The 19,327-nt window shown below is 43.2% G+C and overlaps 1 protein-coding gene and 1 pseudogene across 3 annotated transcripts; one reads left to right on the top strand and one right to left on the bottom strand.

The window, feature by feature from the left end:
- Window positions 1-4,905: 4,905 nt before the first annotated feature.
- On the top strand, window positions 4,906-5,372 carry LOC145542833 (small ribosomal subunit protein uS8 pseudogene; annotated as a pseudogene). The gene has a single exon (XR_014080183.1). The product of XR_014080183.1 is annotated as a small ribosomal subunit protein uS8 pseudogene (transcript).
- Window positions 5,373-7,415: 2,043 nt separating this feature from the next.
- ATP5MC1 (ATP synthase membrane subunit c locus 1) lies at window positions 7,416-10,138 on the bottom strand. Of its 2 annotated transcripts, XM_081582506.1 has the most exons (6): window positions 10,031-10,138; window positions 9,640-9,717; window positions 9,465-9,513; window positions 8,492-8,569; window positions 7,933-8,111; window positions 7,416-7,633 (listed from the first exon to the last, which is right to left on the bottom strand). In XM_081582506.1, the coding sequence occupies exons 3-6, from the start codon at window positions 9,501-9,503 to the stop codon at window positions 7,519-7,521; spliced, it is 411 nt and encodes a 136-aa protein (XP_081438632.1). In that variant the 5' UTR covers window positions 9,504-9,513; window positions 9,640-9,717; window positions 10,031-10,138; the 3' UTR covers window positions 7,416-7,518. The 2 variants fall into 2 exon arrangements, with proteins under 2 accessions (XP_081438632.1, XP_081438631.1); XM_081582505.1 differs by lacking the exon at window positions 9,640-9,717.
- Window positions 10,139-19,327: the final 9,189 nt, after the last annotated feature.

The following is a 19,327-nucleotide window of genomic DNA, read 5'->3' as shown; positions in this document are numbered from 1 at the left end:
CCTCCTCCCCCACCCCTGTTTCTTGGGACTTTAGATCATGTATTATCTATGAATCTAGCAGTTCAGTTCAGTCGCTTAGTTGTGTCTGACTCTTTGTGACCCCATGAATCGCAGCATGCCAGGCTGTCCATCACCAACTCCGGAGTCTACCCAAACCCAGGTCCATCGAGTCGGTGATGCCATCCAGCCATCTCATCCTCTGTCATCCCCTTCTCCTCCTGCCCCCAATCCTTCCCAGCATTAGGGTCTTTTCCAAAGAGTCAACTCTTTGCATCAGGTGGCCAAAGTATTGGAGTTTCAGCTTCAACATCAGTCCTTCCAATGAACACCCAGGACTGATCTCCTTTAGGATGGACTGGTTGGATCTTCTTGCAGTCCAAGGGACTGTCATAAACTTAGGTACTTAACATGAAGCAAAATGAATTGATACACTATACAGATTTCGTGTTTTGTTGGTATAGTGTTTTACATCTCTATAATAAAAATGCCCAAATATCTGTGAAAGGATACTCAAGAAACTGGTAACAGTGGTTGCCTCTTTATGGTTTGGTTGCAACATATGTACATATGTACACACACATATTTACACACTTGTACCTTTTATATGTGCTGTGCATCTGTTGCCTATTCAAAGTATATATTTCATTTGTTTTTCAAGGATTCCAGAATTTTTCTTGGTTATTGCTTACTTAGTAAGATGATCAAGTCAACTCACAGGGTAACCTCACACAAAGAAAAACACTACTCCATAGCTTCTCTAGGGCTACAGACTGCAGAGGCCCATGGGTGGCCCGTGGGGTGAGAGGACACCTCAGTGAGTCTCTTCCTTATTACTGGGCCATTGTTTTCAAGTATAAGGTCCATTAGCAATGGGACAATAACAGAAAACACAACCTTACAGGAGAAGAATGAGGTTCAACCCTTGATCTGTACCACTCTGCAAATATCCTCTTTGAGCCTATTTCTGCATCCATAGAATGGTGATAATTATTACCTCTCAGGGTTTTTCTGAAGATTAAGATTCTAGATGTGTTTTGCAAAGTGGTAAGCATTATCTAAATAATTGGCGCCTCACTTGCCCATGTACCTTTTCTGAGCCTGTGCTCATAATTTTCTCTACCTGGAATACTCTTTCCCTTCATTAGGAAAAATCCTAGTTATTTAAACTTTCTAAGCTTCTATTCCTCATCAGTAATATTGATAAAGTAATAGCAGCTATAAAGAAGAGATAATGTGATAATGAATGTACACAACACCTGGCCAGAGTAAGTGTTCAGTAATTATTAATTCTTATTATTATTCTTACTCATTGTCAAGGCTGGCTGTAATGTTACCTTCTCTGCCAAGCTTTAACACCCCCAGGCATATTATTAATATTATTAATTAGCCATTTAAAATGACTCCATCGTCTGAAGTAACTCAGACTTCTGTTATAGCACATACTGCTTTTTATTTTAGTGGTTTCGTTACTCATCTGTCTAGTTACTGCATATGACATTCTCTGGGATGTAAGCATGGAGCCTACCTTCATCTCCAGGACTTGACATTCCGTGATTATTGAAGAAATGGTGAACAGAATGGAAATTAAGACATGGTAGCCAGTTGCCCTTCCCCTTACCATGGATCTATAAGATTTCACTTCCTTTGCCTCAGAAATGCCAGTTTTCTTTCCAAAGGGCTGGCCAACCTTGTACAAGGAATCATCAACTCAAGGCCTGAAGGGATGAAGCTGCTTAAAGGACCAGCTCGCTAACTCCCAAGGGAACTCCAGAAGGCCTCTAAACTGGGAAGAAGAAGGACCAGGGAGAGGCTAGCAGGACTTTGTGAACTGGCATTGCTTGGTCCAGTGCTACTTTTTTCAAGGCAATACCTGGCACTTTTCCCTGGCAGCTTGGCCAGAGGGCAAGAGTGCTTTCTGGAGCCAGTCCTGTGGCCTCTGGGGATAGATGACACAACCAGGCAGTCTCCCTATGGGAACTTGGATCCAAGCCTCTCTTTCCTCCCCAGCACACTGGACTGCACTGAGCCATCTCTCAGTGCAGCAGTTTGTAGCACCTTACTCATGGCAACCTGGCAAGCACTCTTCCCCAGGACAGAGGCCAGCAAGTACCCTGGAGTTCAGGTCACTGCTGTGCCTCAACCGTCTCTAAATAGATACATCGTGAAGATGGTCCTTCCCCAAGGTCCTGTGCCCACTGCTGTCTGGAGTGCCTCTCCTCCCTAGTGCCTAGCCTTGGGCTTAGTGCCAGGAGTAGAGGAAGAACTCCCACCCAGGTTGTAAACTGGGGACTAAACGGAAAAATCAGAACTTGGACTGGGTATCTTGAGGCTTCTGATTATAAGTAATAATAGCTATATTAAAAATTTTAAAGAATATATTTATTGTTATTACATATATCAATACATCTTTATATTACATATATTAATACGGTATTGATGAAGGTGAAGGAGGAGAGTGAAAAAGTTGGCTTAAAGCTCAACATTCAGAAAACTAAGATCATGGCATCTGGTCCCATCACTCCATGGGAAATAGATGGGGAAACAGTGGAAACAGTGTCAGACTTTATTTTTTTGGGCTCCAGAATCACTGCTGATGGTGACTGCAGCCATGAAATTAAAAGATGCTTACTCCTTGGAAGGAAGGTTATGGCCAACCTAGATAGCATATTTAAAAGCAGAGACATTACTTGGCCAACAAAAGTCCGTCTAGTCAAGGCTATGGTTTTTCCGGTGGTCATGTATGGATGTGAGAGTTGGACGGTGAAGAAAGCTGAGCGCCGCAGAATTGATGCTTTTGAACTGTGGTGTTGGAGAAGACTCTTGAGAGTCCCTTGGACTGCAAGGAGATCCAATCAATCCATCCTAAAAGAGATCAATCCTGGGTGTTCATTGGAAGGACTGATGTTGAAGCTGAAACTCCAATACTTTGGCCACCTTATGTGAAGGGTTGACTCATTGGAAAAGACCCTAATGTTGGGTAGGATTGGGGGCGGGAGGAGAAGGGGACAACAGAGGATGAGACGGTTGGATGGCGTCACCGACTCGATGAACATGGGTTTGGGTAGACTCCGGGAGTTGGTGATGGACAGAGAGGCCTGGCGTGCTGCAGTTCATGGGGTCGCAAAGAGTCGGATACGACTGAGCGACGGAACTGAACTGAACATGTATATTAAAATTTTGTACATGTATATATTACACGTATTATCATTTGCATATGTGAGTGATAGTTGCTCAGTCATGTCCAACTCTTTGTGACCCCATGGACTGTAGCCTGCCAGGGTTGCCATTTCCTTCTGCAAAAGGTCATATTTTTGACATCTTAATAAAGGTCTCTGTAGATTCCTTCTAGAGGCCAGTGTTAGTCACTCAGTCCTGTTCGACTCTTTGCGACCACATGGTCTGTCCATGGAATTCTCCAGGCAAGTGGGATTGCCTGGGTTGCCATTCCCTTCTCCAGGGAATCTTCCCAACCCAGGGATTGAACCCGGGTCTCCTGCATCGCAGGCAGATTCTTTGCCATCTGAGCTACCAGGGAAACCCAATATTTTCCTGTATTATCTTACTTTGTTGTCACAACCACCATGAATTGTTCTCATCCCCATTTTAGTGCTGAGAAAATCAAGGCTCAGGAGAGAAAATTAACTTCATAGGAAATGGCAGGGCTGAGATTTGCACTCCCTTCTAACTCGCAAGTCCACGCTCTTTGCCACCATGCTCAAGGCAGTTACTCAGCGTCATTACTCCTCTGAGAATATAATGAAAACAAAGGACCCTCTCCCAAGAACAATGTACCCCTGTCTCCACTCATAAATATTTTGCAGTAAGCAAAATGATCCCACCCATGGGCCATAGACCTTAGATAAAGAACCTCAATGGTAATGGACTATTTGCCTGGCTCAGGCTAGGAGCACATTCTCTCTTGACTCTAAGGTTCCATGGGCTCATGAACTCCATTCCCAATCCTGCTGCTTTGGATCTGAAAGCCCAGCAGTTTCAAAGCTGATTGAAACCCATGATGAAAGGAAATTCTTATCAGCCCCTTGGGGAAAAATAGGTTCCTGGAGCTTCACAGGAAGGAAAAGGCAACCATCTTCCCTAAGGGCTACTCCTCAGGCAGGTGACTGCCTGAGGGTAGTGACCTGGCAAGGATGCCAGCCTGAAATCCCAAAAGGTTACTGCATTCCATTTGCACAACAGCATTACCAGTTGATCAGTTGCTCCCTTGATGATACCCGAGCTACCACTTCAACCTCAGTCTGGTTTCTTCTCTTTGGGCCTGAAATTCCTGGGCTCTGCTTTAGGTTCTATCACTGGGTTGCTGTAGACAATCTTTAGAGTTACGTAAGGGGAAGAAGCTAAGAAGACAAGCAGCAGATTATAATAGACCAATAGTTCTCAACTGGAAGTGATTTTTGTCCCCTAACTAGAAGACATTTGTCAATATCTGACATTTCGCAGTTGGCTGTCACAATTGGGGAAGGGATGGTTGCCACTGGCATCTAGTGGGTAGAGACTAAGGATGTTGCTAAACATCTTCATACAGTGAATTATCTGACCTCAAATATGCCATGTGAGCAAACCTGTGGGAGAAGACCATGATTATTGAATGTTAGGTGGTCTAGGATTGAAACCGTTGGCCTGCTATATGACCTTGAACATGTCACTGACCTTAGATGAGTCAGCACAGTGATTAGAATACAGGTTCTGGAGTTTGAATCCCAGCTTTACTAGCCAGCTGTATGACCTTCATAGGATTCCTTACCTCTGTGCCTCCCTCATTTTCCTTACCAATAGAGCAACTTATTTCCTAGGGATGTTAAAGTTATTAATTGAAAATGCTTATCACCATGCCTGTCATGCTATGTCCAACCTAGACAGCATATTAAAAAGCAGACTTTACTCTTTCCGCCATCTTTCCGTGCCGCCAGAATGGTGCGCATGAATGTCCTGGCTGATGCTCTCAAGAGTATCAACAATGCCGAAAAGAGAGGCAAACGCCAGGTCCTTATTAGGCCGTGCTCCAAAGTCATCGTCAGGTTTCTAACAGTGATGATGAAGCATGGTTACATTGGCAAATTTGAAACCATTGATGATCACAGGGCTGGGAAAATTGTTGTGAACCTCACAGGCAGGCTAAATTAGTGTGGAGTGATCAGCCCCAGATTTGATATGCAACTCAAAGATCTAGAAAAATGGCAGAATAACCTGCTCCCATCCCGTCAGTTTGGTTTCATTGTACTGACAACCTCAGCTGGCATCATGGACCATGAAGAAGCAAGACGAAAACATACAGGAGGGAAAATCCTTGGATTCTTTTTCTAGGGATGTAATACATACAAATAAAATGCCTCAGAGGAAAAAAAAAATAAAAAGGTCCGTCTAGTCAAAGCTATGGTTTTTCCAGTAGTCATGTATGGATTTGAGAGTTGGATGGTGAAGAAAGCTGAGTGCTGAAGAATTGATGCTTTTGAACTGTGGTGTTGGAGAAGACTCTTGAGAGTCCCTGGACTGCAAGATCAAACCAGTCAGTCTTAAAGGAAATCAGTCCTGAATACTCATTGGAAGGACTGATGCTGAAGCTGAAACTCCAATACTTTGGCCACCTGATGTGAAGAACTGACTCCTTGGAAAAGACCCTGATGCTGGGAAGGACTGAAGGCAGGAAGAGAAGGGGACAACAGAGCATGAGATGGTTGGATGGCATCACCAACTCGATGGACAGGAGTTTGAGCAAGCTCTGGGAGTTGGTGATGGACAGGGAAGCCTGGCGTGCTGCAGTCCATGGGGTCACAGAGTCAGACACGGGTGAGTGACTGAACTGATGCCTGTCATGAGGCTTCCCTGGTGGCTCAGATGGTAAAGAATCTGCCTGCAATGCAAGAGACCCAAATTTGATCCCTGGGTGGGGAAGATCCCCTGGAGAAGGAAATGGCAACTCACTCTAGTATTCTTGCCTGGAGAATTCCATGGACAGAGGAGCCTGGTGGGGCTACAGTCCATGGAGTCACAAAGTTGGACATGACTGAGCGACTAACACACTTATACGCCTGTCATGCAAGTGCCCAAATGTTAGTTGGTTTTATTACAACCAACACTTGCCTCCTTGCTTTCCCTCTTCTTCAGCACATAGCTTGTCTACCCACAGAGCCGATAATTTGTGGCATTGTTCGGTATTGTTTCCACTCTGTTGGTTTTCAGCATTCCCCCAAAACTCCTAGGAGAATGCTTAACACCTAAATACCTGCATGACTATTTAAATTGCACGTAAATTGAATTCATTCTTATCAACTCGCATTTTTTTGGTGTTTTAACCTTTGCTAGCTGCCCTTCAGCTCGAAGATGTTAATTATTGTTTCTAGTTCACAGTTTTACAGTATATTTAAGTATCATGTTTTCAAAAAGGGGTTCTCATATTTGAGACAGGTCATGTCTACCAGCACCCTTGAGTTCATTCTGTGGATATATCAGCTTAGCTTTCATTTACCTGGGTTGTAAGTCCACTTCGGCCAAGCGTGGGACACTGGCTGAGAACAGACTGAGACCACAGGAGGATACTGTGAGGAGCTCTGTAAGCAGTTTGTTCACCCACGCACTCAGTCAGTTCAGTCGCTCAGTCGTGTCCGACTCTTTGCGACCCCACGGACTGCAACAAGCCAGGCTTCCCTGTCCATCACCAACTCCCGGAGCCTGCTCCTCCCGCACTGGCTCCTGCCAAAACATCCTTTTCATCTCTAGCAGAGCTAAGATTTTAAATTCTCCAGGAACACAGACCATGTCCCTCATCAGCTTTATTCAAGAACACTTAGACACTCTAAATGTTCTAATTGAGAATGGAAATGAAGCTTACAGTGGAGCCAAATGCTGGCAGATGGAGTCCCACCTCTAACATGCTATGCAACTTCTTTAGGACAGTTTCCCTGACTATGCCACCTTAATTGTGTGGCCAAAATGAAAATAGGTGGGACAACACAGCAGATAAAGGCTTGGGCTGGCGTGAAGGGGGAATCCCTAATTCTGCCACTTACCAGCTCTGAGATGATGAACAAGTTATTTTGTTTCCCTAAGCCTCAGTTCCCTCATTTGCAAAACAGGTATAATCACTGTACTTATCATTCATAGGGTTGCTGAGATAACAAATGCAAACACTCTGTAAAGAGCTTGGTGCAAATTAAGCCCTTCAAAAATGTTACATATTATTACACTAAATTTGAATGGAAAAAAGCACCAATCATCATTAGACAAATCCATGTTCTCTCCTCTAGGAGATGTTATTACAGTCATGGCAGTGCTACTTCTCAGCCCTGAGGAGTTCTTAACCACCAGTGGCTGCCCCAATCCCACTTCCTTGTCTCACCTTTCTATTAATATATGAAGGCCCTCCCCAAGGGCAAAGGACTGAGGCATTGGCATATGAGTTTAGAGAAACATTGTGTTTAATGGTAAAGGTTAGCACACTCCAGCACCGGGCATGGCCTGGAGTCGAAGCAGCAGGGGTGGGTAGGTGACTTCCACGGAGCCTCACATGGCGAAGAGGATGAGGAAGGCGACCATCAAACAGAAGAGCCCCATAGCCTCAGATAGGGCAAAGCCAAGAATGGCATAGGAGAAGAGCTGCTGCTTCAGAGATGGGTTCCTGTCAGGCACAGAGACAGGGAAAGAAAAGGGTGAGGGCATGGGTCATGGGTGGTGGTGGAAGACTCAAGTAGTTCAGGTGAATGGGGAGTGCTGAATGGGAGAGGGCCCAGCTTGCATATATCCTGGGGACTGGACAAGCAAGCAGAGTATCCACACGGTAAGTTTTAAGTGAGCCAAGTTGGCAACATTTAAATTCTGAGAAACTAGAAGGTAGATGAAATCAACGCAAAGCTAAAGGATCTTTTGCTGAAGGTGGAATTTACAGTAGGAGATGCTCTAGACCACCCTGGACCTTACCTGGCATAGCCAATGATCAAGCTGCCAAACACTGTTCCAATACCGGCCCCTGAACCAGCCACACCAACTGTGGCAGCCCCTGCGCCAATAAACTTGGCCGCTGTATCAATGTCCCGGGAGACAGCACTGGTCTGGAATTCCCGCCGGGCCACCAGCAGTGGGCCACTGCTGTAGGAAGGCTAGAAGGAGGGGGAGAGGGAAGTAGGGAAGGAGAAGGAGATAGTGAGGCTCAAGGACAGGTGGCTGACTCCACCCCTCACTCCACCCACCTGAGCTCGGAAATTGTTGGAAGGCTGTTTAGCAAGTCCAGAATGCTCAGACTGCAGGGTGTGATTAGAATTAGTCTTAGGGTCCATTTCCAGATAGGGCTAGGGAAATTTCATGAAAACTCAATTTCAGTTTTCCAAGTTTCACCTACAATGCTCACTTGGCGGGTACTTAGAACTGTTAAAGCACCCCAGATTCTCTGACTGTCCTCCCACTTTGCCTTAAAGGCAACTGCACAGACTTAAAGGAACCTAGTCTGGGGACATTCTTAAGAGGGCCCATTCTCCTTTACCTGTACAGATGGGATCTCTGGCCTACTCAGGAAGGAGGCAGACACAGGCCTGATCAGACCCCTGGTACAAGAGCGGATCTATAAAATTAGAAACACACATTCCTCCAAATCGGGCAAGAAGACAAAAGAGAAAGCCCCTCTAACTGATGAGCTTCTGTCAAAAAGATTACAAATATTATAAATAAAACAAGTCCAAGGTATTTCAAGGTCAATCAATGCATTACTGTTTCTATCAGACATGGCTGCACCAGAGACCCTGGTGCAGTCAGCAGTGGCAATCTTTCCGTTTAAAACTGGGTAACAAAGTTCACTTCTATGGGCACAGTCCTTAATCAGTATCCCAGAATGGAAAAACAAACAAACAAACAAACCCACACTAACATCAAATCAGGTACAGGAAGGGTTTGTATCCAGACCACCAAAGGAATCAGAAGGGGAGAATCTTATTTTGCTAAAAATGTAGTCACTGTTACACACCCTGAATGGAGTGGGCCAGTAAGGCTGGGGAGGCTCCTGAAACAGTCACCTAAGCAGAGGCTCCTGTAACAAAGCTTTCTTGAGCTATTGTAAGAAATATAATGTGGCAGTTCTCAAACTTGGTTGAACATTATAATCACCTCAGTTCTAAAAAAATACAGATGCATGGATTTCATCCCCATAGCGTGGGCAACAAGATTTTTTAAAGCTCCTCAGATGATTCCAACGTGCAGCCAAGGTTGAGAATCACTGTTTCAGAGGGCAGTCTTGCTGTGGCCAAGCTAGACTGGGGGTACACGTCAGATCCAGACTCTGACCACATTCCCAAGCCAAGATAGCTTGGTTTACATGCACAAATAATCAAGGGTTAACTGCATCCATCTTACTGCTTCGCTAAAGGAGCAACATCATCAGGATGCAAGCTCCTCTCAATTCATTCATTAAACACGAATGGCTCCCATACCTGGTGCTAGAGCACCCGGGAGCCGCAGCTTACCAGAGCAGGAGAAATGAGCAGTGCCCCGGTGGTCTGCATTTTTTTCAGTCTGCAGAGAGAGAGAGAGAAAAAAAAAAAAAGATCCATTGACAGCCTGGTTGTTTGCTTACAGTTGCGACCTTCGGTCGTCCCGTTCACCCCGCCCGTCCTCCCTGGACCCCGCTCTTCCACGAACCATGCCCCAGCTGAGAAGAACATTAGAGGTCAGAGGGACAGCGCAAACTCCCGTTCCACCACTTTCAGCGCGACAGGTCTGTAAAGAAAGGTCATGGAGATTGGAAGTAAAAGAAGGCCCGAGCCCAGCAGGAAATTGATGCTCAAAGATGATCTCCGGGATAGACTGGGGAGGCAGGAACTAGGCACATGCCGTTCAGGGTCCTGCCCATTTCAAACAGCAGTCCACCGCCCGCCTCAGCTGGGACAGTTAATCGCTCATTACCGTTGGTAATTAACTTTAATTGTTAAGGTTACAGATACCCATCGCTTTCCCCGGCCTTACGGACAAATGCCCCTCCACACAACCCAGCCACATTCTTGCCGATTGCTGGCTTTCGGCTTCAAGTCACCTGTACTCCCACTGCCCTGCTGCCCCTGTTCAGAACACAGCGCTCGGCCGGCTCAAGGTGACTGACTCACGTCCCAGCTTTAGCTCTAGGACTCGGCACTCTGCTCCCGGACCCACGTGTCCCGGGGTTCCCCAACTCTCATTGGCCGCAATCCCTCCGCGCCTTCATTGGTTAACATCCTCGAGTCCTCCTTTCTTATTGGTCCTGCGCAACTTCTTTCTCTCTCTCCACAGGAGCTTCGTGGCAGTTCCCGCCTCCATACGGGCAAAGGCGGGGTTTTCCTCCGAGATTTGGCTTCCGATTGGCCGATTTCTGAAGTGCTCGACCATAGAGTCTGCTGGACTAAGAGGTTCCATAACCTTCCCCACAAAATGGCGGCCAAGGTGGAAAGCTGAAGAAAAAGGCGTGGGAGAGAGACCGGACGGCTTACGCAGACAGACACATGACCTTGGACCTTAGCCTTCATTCGAGCGCTCGGGCCCTGAGGCGCGTTGTCTCTTGGGATTTGTAGTCGCTTCAGAGGCCCCAAAGGTGGTTGAGATCCCGCGAGACTCCCAGGCTAGGAGAGCCAACGCCTTTGCAGCAATTCCCGCCCTCAAGATTTGTGGGCGGCTTGCTTCCGCAATGAAGCATAAAGGCCGGCTGCCTCCTTGTAAGTTCGCTAGTGGGCCGGCGCAGCTTTGTGGACCACTGCCAGCGTTGAGCAGTCATGGACTAGCAACTGGTTGTTCGTTTGCTTAAAGTATTTTCGTATTGTAAAAACAACATTGCAAGGATAAAACACTTAACATCCTGATAGGAAAACGATGGGACCAGGCAGAAAGAAATATAAATTGAAGGAAAAGTATCTTCAATTAAACCATACAAAGAAATAGAAGTTTAAATGCAACTTTTCTCACTAATCAAAAGTGCAGAGTTCTTTTTACTAATGTGAGCCAGGTACTTCTGTACTTGCTGGTGAGAATATGAATTAGAACATTTCTTGAAAGCTCTTTGGCAATATTTGTTGAAAGACTTTGAATGGTCCATCTTTGACCCAGAAATTCTCGAGGAATTGAGAGCCTTTAAACTCTCCATCCCTTTACCCAGGAATATCACATAGAAATCTATCTTGAAGGAAAAAATCAGAAATGCAAAGGTTCTCTTCAAAGGATGTTGAAGAATTTATTGAAATTGGAAATAAGTAAATGGTTAAATAACTGTCATATTTTCACTTGACGAAATAAGCAGATACTTTAAATTATGTTTCTTTCTTTTCCTTTCAGTTTAATAAAAATTTATTTAGAATTCCTGGGATGGGGGACTTCCCTGGCAGTCTAGTGACTAAGATTCTTCGCTCCCAATGTGGTGGGCCCAGGTTCCATCCCTGGTCTGGGATTTAGATCCTGCATCCTGCAAAAAAAGATCAAAGATTCTGTGTGCCACAACTAAGACCTGGCGCAGCCAAATAAACAAATTAAAAAAAAAAAACAAATCCTAGGATAGTGGTTGTGGGCACCCAACCTCGAGAGGAGCGAGCACTAGGAGATCACTGAGAAATCACGCAGTCCCGACATCCCTGGCCAACATAAGGAGGAAAAGTCTCGTTTCCCTGAAAATGGGTTGGTTCTCATTCATCCGAGAAGGATTGGGAGGACATACGCTAGGGGAGCCATCCAATGTTGCTAGGGGGAAGGAGGCAGGTGTGCTGGACCCCAAACTGTCTCCTCAAAAATCGGGGGTAAAACAGATCCACTTCTCTGGGGGCCAAGTTCTGGGTCACCAGGCTCATTTCTTACCCTTGATGTCACTTCCCTGGGTGAAATTTTCATGCTGTAGGTTCAGCACAAGGTTGTCAGCAGTGAGGTAAGTATGATAGTGTGATGTGGTGATTGTCTTGGAGATGTTCTGGGCTGCCTAGATCTTGTGCAGTTTTGACGTAGCCTGGGTTCTTGCTCAGTCCTTCTCCGAGATGAGCAGAGTGGGTTCAAAAAGACCAAGTCTCAATCCCTGGCCCCATTCTTACAACTCCTGTTGCTGGCCAAAATCTTGACTTTCTCTGCCCACTGAAGCAGAATAAAAAGTACAAAGACAGGGTTTCGGGGAAATAGAAAGGAGACTTTAATTCTCAGATGGCAGAGAAGGGAACACAGTAGACTCATGCCTCAAGAACTGTGCCACCCTCCATGAGGGGTATAGGGGCTTATAAAAGATGATGGCTTGCAGTCAGGAGTCGGTGATGAGGGACAAAGGTGTTAGGATCTTGTCAAAAATTGTTGTAGGCTGGCATCGGTAACCCAGTAATTGAGTCTAGCAGTTTGGTGCTCTGTGGCCTTCTTTCTGGTAGTAACTACAAGGAGAAGGGTGTTGTTAGGGTAAACACCAGATACAGGATGCATTTAGCATAGAGTCGAAGGAAAATAGGTGCGAAGTGTGCGAAGTGTAGTTTCTGCAGAGATGGGGGCAGAAAAGCAAACTTAGTTACACACATTCAGAGTTGGGAGCTAGGAGCAGTTAAAGTTAAAAAAAAAAAAAAAGGAATGTTCGGGCCTGCTCACTGTTCTCTTTATTTTCTTTGTTCTCAGGAAAGGGAAAGAAAGAAACTCATTCCTCTCTTTTTCTTTCCACTGCAACACTCCACTTTCCCACCCCTCCTCTGGGCTCTCAGATCCAGGGTTGCATTAGGTAGCTCCTGCCTAGCCCTACTTCAGGTGCTCTGTGATACCTCTCTGTGAGCAGCTGCCAGAAACAAGGAGGCAGCATCAGAAATTGAGGCAAGGCCAGTTAAATCATGTTTCTGGTTTTACATTTTATATTGAAAAAATCTACATGATGTAAGACAAATTTTAAGGATGTACATGCAGAGTTGTATAGCATTGTAGAGAAAAACGAAAAAAAGGTTAAAAATAAAAATATTAATAGTTGTTTCTGGATGGTGTAATAAAGTTGATTTATACCTTTATGAGTTCAGTTCAGTCGCTCAGTCGTGCCTGACTCTTTGTGACCCCATGGACTGCAGCACGCCTCCCTGTCCATCACCAACTTCTGGAGTTTACCCAAAGTCATGTCCATTGAATCGGTGATGCCATCCAACCATCTCATCCTCTGTCATCCCCTTCTCCTCCCACCTTCAATCTTTCCCAGCATCAAGGAAGGTCTTTTCAAATGAGTCAGTTCTTCACATCAGGTGGCCAAAGTACTGGAGTTTCAGCTTCAACAGCAGTCCTTCCAATGAATACTCAGGACTGATCTCCTTTGGGATGGACTGGTTGGATCTCCTTGCAGTCCAAGGGACTCGCAAGAGTCTTCTCCAACACCACAGTTCAAAAGCATCGATTCTTAGGCACTCAGCTTTCTTTACAGTTCAACTCTCACATCCATACATGACTACTGGAAAAACCATAGCCTTGACTAGACTGACCTTTGTTGACAAAGTTGTCTCTGCTTTTTAATATGCTGTCTAGGTTGTTCATAATCTTCCTTCCAAGAAATAAGCATCTTTTAATTTCATGGCTTCAGTCACCATCTGCAGTGAATTTGGAGCCCAGGTAAATAAAGTCTCTCACTGTTCCCACTGTTTCCCCATCTATTTGCCATGAAGTGATGAGACGGGATGCCATGGTCTTAGTTTTCTGAATGTTGAGCTCTAAGCCAACTTTTGCACTCTCCTCTTTCACTTTCCTCAAGACGTTCTTTAGTTCTTCTTCACTTTCTGCCGTAAGGGTGGTGTCATCTGCATATCTGAGGTTATTGATATTTCTCCCGGCAATCTTGATTCCAGCTTGTGCTTCATCCAGCCCAGCGTTTCTCATGATGTACTCTGCATATAAGTTAAATGAGCAGGGTGACAATATACAGCCTTGACGTACTCCTTTTCCTATTTGGAACCAGTCTGTTGTTCCATGTCCAGTTCTAACTGTTGCTTCCTGACCTGCATACAGATTTCTCAAGAAGCAGGTCAGGTGGTCTGTATTCCCATCTCTTTCAGAATTTTCCACAGTTTGTTGTGATCCACACAGTCAAAGGCTTTGGCATAGTCAATAAAGCAGAAATAGATGTTTTTCTGGAACTCTCTTGCTTTCTCGATGATCCAGGGGATATTGGCAATTTGATTGTATGTATTAACAATTATGCCAATCCAGAAAATCAGAACTCTGGACTCTTAGAAAAAATATTTTAATATTGAGATTTGATATTTAAGATATCCTGCCAGAATGGTACAATGGAAAGAACATGGAGTTTTGAAATCGCACAGACTTGAGTTCCCATCATGGCTACAGCATATAACTAGATATGTCTCTCTCTAAGCAGAGTACGAAATCTCTTTTGGCTTTAGTGTAATAAGCTATTGTTTATTGAGGCCTCACCATATAGCAAGCATTGGGTTAGGTGCATTCACCCATTACATGATTTAATATTTATTATTATCCCCATTTTACAGATTACCCCAATGTTATGGAGCATCATTTTTTCCAGTTTGGCATATTTGGTAAGAGGTAAAGTCAGTATGTGGGTCCAGATAGGTCTGGGTCCAAAGCTCTTAATCATTAGTCCTTGAACCTCCCTGAAACTGGAGAACCTATAAAACAAGGTTAATACTATTCACCTTTTAGAAATATAAGATAAAACAAATGCCAGGCATAGGTTGGTATTTGGTGAATATTCCCTTTCTGTTACTACTCTAGGACAAGTTATAGTTTCATGAGGAAATCCCTAACTTTGCATGTATTTTTTTTTTCCACATCCAGATTTGTTATATAGCTCTACTCATAGCTTAACTTCAACACTGTCAAGTTTATCCTGTGTCCTGCTGGAAATCAGATATTTCATTACTATGCTTAGACATCAGTTTTGGAGTTAAATAACCAGTAGTCCTAGCACTGCCAGTTACTACCCTGTGGTTTGGGGCAAGGCTCTTAACCTCTCTAAGGCTCTGTCATCATCTATAAAAGAATTGTTATGAGTAAATGAGGTAGTACATGTAGAGGTGCTCATTTAATTATTGAAGTAAAAAGTATTGGTAAGCTAGGAGGAGCTATAGGAAGTAGAAGGTAGTTAGGAAACCTCAAATTCAGACCTGACATCTCGGGATTGTACCAGCTGACTTGGAGGAAGCCCAAAAACTTCTTTGGGAACTCTGAGAGGTGAGAGGATTCCATAGTAGGCAAAAAAGCTTTTTTTTAATCACTACAAAGTGATTTATTAGAAAAAAATTTTAATTGAAATATAGTTGATTTACAATGCTGTGTTAATTTCAGGTGTACAGCACAGTAATTCAGTTATATATATATATTTTTTTTTTCAAATTCCTTCCCTTATTACAAAATATTGGCTATACAATATTTTGTATTGTATAGCACCTACATAAGTTTGTTTTTTATGTCTGTGGGTCTCTTTCTGTTTTGTAAATAAGTTCATTTGTATGGCAAAAAAAGCTTTTTGATGACTGTGACAAAGGGCAAACTTATGCATAATAATACCAGCAGGTCCCTCTTTCTTTTTCTTTTTTTCAGGTCCCTCTTTCTAAAGACATTTTAAACTCTTCAAAACCTACCTCTCCCACCCAGAGTCTTATCTCAGATCATCTTTCTTTTCCTTCGAATCCAGTTTCACTTTTCCTTTAGGAATTCAGCACAACAAACATTTTAAAGCACTTAACAGCTTCAAGTGGTGCACTGAATACACAGATGAATACAACCAGTTTCCACATTAAGTCGTGTCCAACTCTTTGCAACCCCACGGAGTGTAGCATGCTAGGCTCTTCTGTCTTCCACTATCTCACAGGGTTTGCTCAAATTCATATCCACTGAGTCTGTGATGCTATCTAACCATCTAATCCTCTGCCGCTCCCGTCTCCTTTTCCCTTCAATCTTTCCTAGCATCAAGGTCTTTTCCAATGAATCAGAGTTTCGCATCAGGCAGCCAAAATGTATTGGAGCTTCAGCTTCAGCATCAGTCCTTCCAATGATTAGTAGAAATCTCAGAATTAGCAAGAAAATAAATAGGCAAATAAATACTAAATGCTAGCATCTTAATAAGTGTCACAAGAAAACTACTTGCAAAATACAGCGAAGGGAGGGACTAACTCCATCTGGAGAGAACCAAGGAAGACCTTTTTGAAAAAAAAAAAAAATTCTGGCTGAGCTTTTCTTTAAATGTATATATTATTTTATTTATTTAGTTAGTTCTGGTTGTGCTGGGTCTTTGTTGCTGCATGGACTTTTCTCTAGTTGTGGAAAGTGGGGGTGACTCTAATTGCAGTGTGTGGGCTTTCCCATGTGCTCTGTGGCATGTGGGATCTTCCCAGATCAGGGATTGAACCTGCATTGACAGGTGGATTCTTTACCACCCAGCCACCAGGGAAGCCTTGGGCTGAGCTTTGAGGATAAAATAGGTTACCTAGATATGTCAAGGGAGAGAGTGAGAATGGATGAAGATACTCCAGCCAGAGTGAACAGCATGTGTAGAAACCCAGGAGAGTTGGTGTAGCCAAACTTAGACTAATCAGTCATGGTCTTGGGACAGCAGAAATATGACTACCACACTCCAATTCTGGCAATAGGGCCAGATTTAGTATTCTGAAAATTCTCTTGCTATGACATATAAAAACACTACATAAAATATAACACATACAGACTTGTTTTTTAAAAATCTTTATTTATTTATTTTTGGCTGTTCCGGGTCTTCATTGCTGCACACAGGCTTTCTCTACTTGCAGCAAGCGGGGGTACACTCTCTAGTTGCGGTGCTTGGGCTTTTCATTGTGGTTACATAGCCATCTGCTTGTTGCAGAGCCCGGGCTCTAGAGTGAGGGCTTAGTAGTTGTGGCGCACAGGCTTAGTTACTATGAGGCATGTGGAATCTTCCTGGACCAGGGATCGAACCTGTGTCCCCTGCATTAACAGGCAGATTCTTAACCACTAGACCACCAGGGAAGTCCCATGATCTTGTTTTTGACAGTTAAAAGAAAATATATTCTATATTATATCCAAATTGCTAATTTCCCACAGCCTGAAAAAATACCTCCTTTGTCAAATGACCCAGCTGGTGATGATATATTCTATGACAACAATAGTAATGAATATAAAAGGAGGGTTTTTTGGGGGAGATTGGTTAGGGGAGAGATGATTCATGGTGATAAATGCTAGCTTTTAAGTGCATAGCTGAGCTCACAAGAAATTAAGGAGCACCCTTAAAGACCCTAAAGAAAGAGAAAACAAAATTAAAGCTGTAAACATGTATGCTAAACTGAAGCTGCCATGTCTGGAAATATGGTGGAATAGAGAAAGGGGTATCAGTTATAGAAGTTAACTGGCTTGAGTTTTAATTCCCCATGAGGAGAAAAGAATTTGGAATCTGTATAAGAGGAGTTAGAATTAAAATTTCCAAATAAACCTAAGATCCTCAAAAGGCTACACCCTTTGAAGGGTGGACTTAAATGTGGACTACCATCCACAGGGAGGTGACAAAGAACCTTGTCTGCCTATTCCTGGCTCTCAGTGAGGAAAAACAAAAAACCAAAACTAGGGACTTCCCTGGTGGTCCAGTGGCTAAGGCTCTGTTCTCCCAATGCAGGGTTTGACCCCTGGTCAGGGAATTAGATCCCGCATGCTGCAACTAAGACCTGGCACTCGAGAATAAAGATTTTTTTTAAAAAAACTAAAACTGTCCTGAGAATTTATAACTACAAGATTATACTTTATGTTGGTTTTGGATTCAGATATATACCCTGGTTCCAGGAATGCTCAAGCTAAGGAATTGATATCAAAAGTTATTCTAGGCTGGGGGTGTCCCTGGTATGAACCAATGTAAAACTCCTTTGAACCTGTGCAAGATTCTCACAATAACTGAAAAGTAATCTCCATAAAGAAACAATCCACAATGAGCAAGGATCAGCAAACATTAAAAAACAGCAAGGATTTCAGATAATGCAATATTCAGGTGACAACTCAACTATAAAAGAAGCAGTAAAGTGTAGTGTTTAAGAGTATAAACTTAAAAGCCAGACTACCAGGCATTCTAGTTCAGGCATTCTACTTACTATCCAGGTTTTCTTGGGTAAGTTGATTAAATTCTCTATGCCTCCATTTCCTTATATAGGATTGTTATGAGGATCAAATGAATTAATATTTATAAAGTACCTAGAACAGTACTTGGCACATAGTGTCACAAATGTGTTTGTTATTATTTAAAACTAAGTATGTTTACAATGATCAAGGACACAAGAAAAAAAAATCAAGATGGCATAAAAAAGAACTTGCAGGTTTGAGAAAGAAATAAATGGTGGTGGAGGGTAAATTAGGAGTTTGGGTGGGCTTCCCTGGTGGCTCTGTGGTAAAAAGAATCTGCCTGCCAATTCAGGAGACTTGGGTTTGATCCCAGGATTGGGAAGATCCCCTGGAGAAGGAATGGCAACCCCTCCAGCATTCTTACCTGGGAAATCCCATGAAAAGAGGAGGCTGGTGGGCTGCAGTCCATGGAATCACAAAAGCGTAGGACATGATTTAGAAACTAAACAACAACAACAATTGAATCACTGTGTGGTACACCGGAAATTAACACAACATTGTAAATCAACTACACTCCAATAAAAAGCAAAATAAATAAGAAACGAACAATTAAAAAAGAAAAAGAAATGAAATAAGAAGTGAAAAATATAGTAATTGAAATTAAGAAAATAACCTGATGGATAGGTTAAACAAAAGATTGATGACAGCTTGAAGGAAAAGTTAACAAACTGGAAAATAGGTCTGAGAAAATTATCCAGATTGAAGTACAAAGAAGTAAAAGATCAAAAATATGAAAAGGAGATTAAGGGACATGGAGGGCAAAATGAGAGCTGACATCCACATAATTAGAATATTAGAAGGAGAGAATAGAGAGAATGGGAAAGAATTACTATTTGAAAAGATAATAGCTGAGAAGTTTACACACTGATGAAAAACATGAATCGTCTGGTTTAGTAATCTCAACAAAACCCAAATAGGATTTTATAAAATGAGAAAAATCCATGATTCCCATGTTAGTCAAACAACAGACCGCTCTACACAGAGAAGATATTAAAAATTACCACAAAGAAAGAACAATTTATCTACAATAGAAAGTTTCTGAGAAGGTAACATTTGAACAAAATCTTGAAAGAGGGACAGTAAGGTATGAGGATATGGGGAGGACATATTCCATGCAGAAAGAACAGAAGGTGGAAAGGCCATTATTAATACATCCTAGGAATAAAAATAGATCAGTTTGAAAAGAGAGGAGAGATCAAGAGGGATTATCATTGGAGATGCAGTTAGAGAGATAATGATGCTGGGGGTC

This window comes from Giraffa tippelskirchi, chromosome 3 (assembly GCF_054371585.1).
Source record: "Giraffa tippelskirchi isolate mGirTip1 chromosome 3, T2T-mGirTip1v1.2.pri, whole genome shotgun sequence".
NCBI classification, from domain to species: Eukaryota; Metazoa; Chordata; class Mammalia; order Artiodactyla; family Giraffidae; genus Giraffa; species Giraffa tippelskirchi.
The sequence above is the reverse complement of the archived record's forward strand: the minus strand, read 5'-3'. Positions and strand labels throughout refer to the sequence as shown.

Bases quoted from the DNA above. Each gene is read 5' to 3' on its own strand.
- ATP5MC1 (XM_081582506.1), bottom strand. From the start codon at position 9,503: ATGCAGACCACCGGGGCACTGCTCATTTCTCCTGCTCTG. The intron at 8,570-9,464 runs GTAAGCTGCGGC...CTAATTTTATAG, and splicing joins TGCTCATTTCTCCTGCTCTG to ATCCGCTCTTGTACCAGGGG. The intron at 8,112-8,491 runs GTAAAGGAGAAT...CCCTCCTTCTAG, and splicing joins CAGAGATCCCATCTGTACAG to CCTTCCTACAGCAGTGGCCC.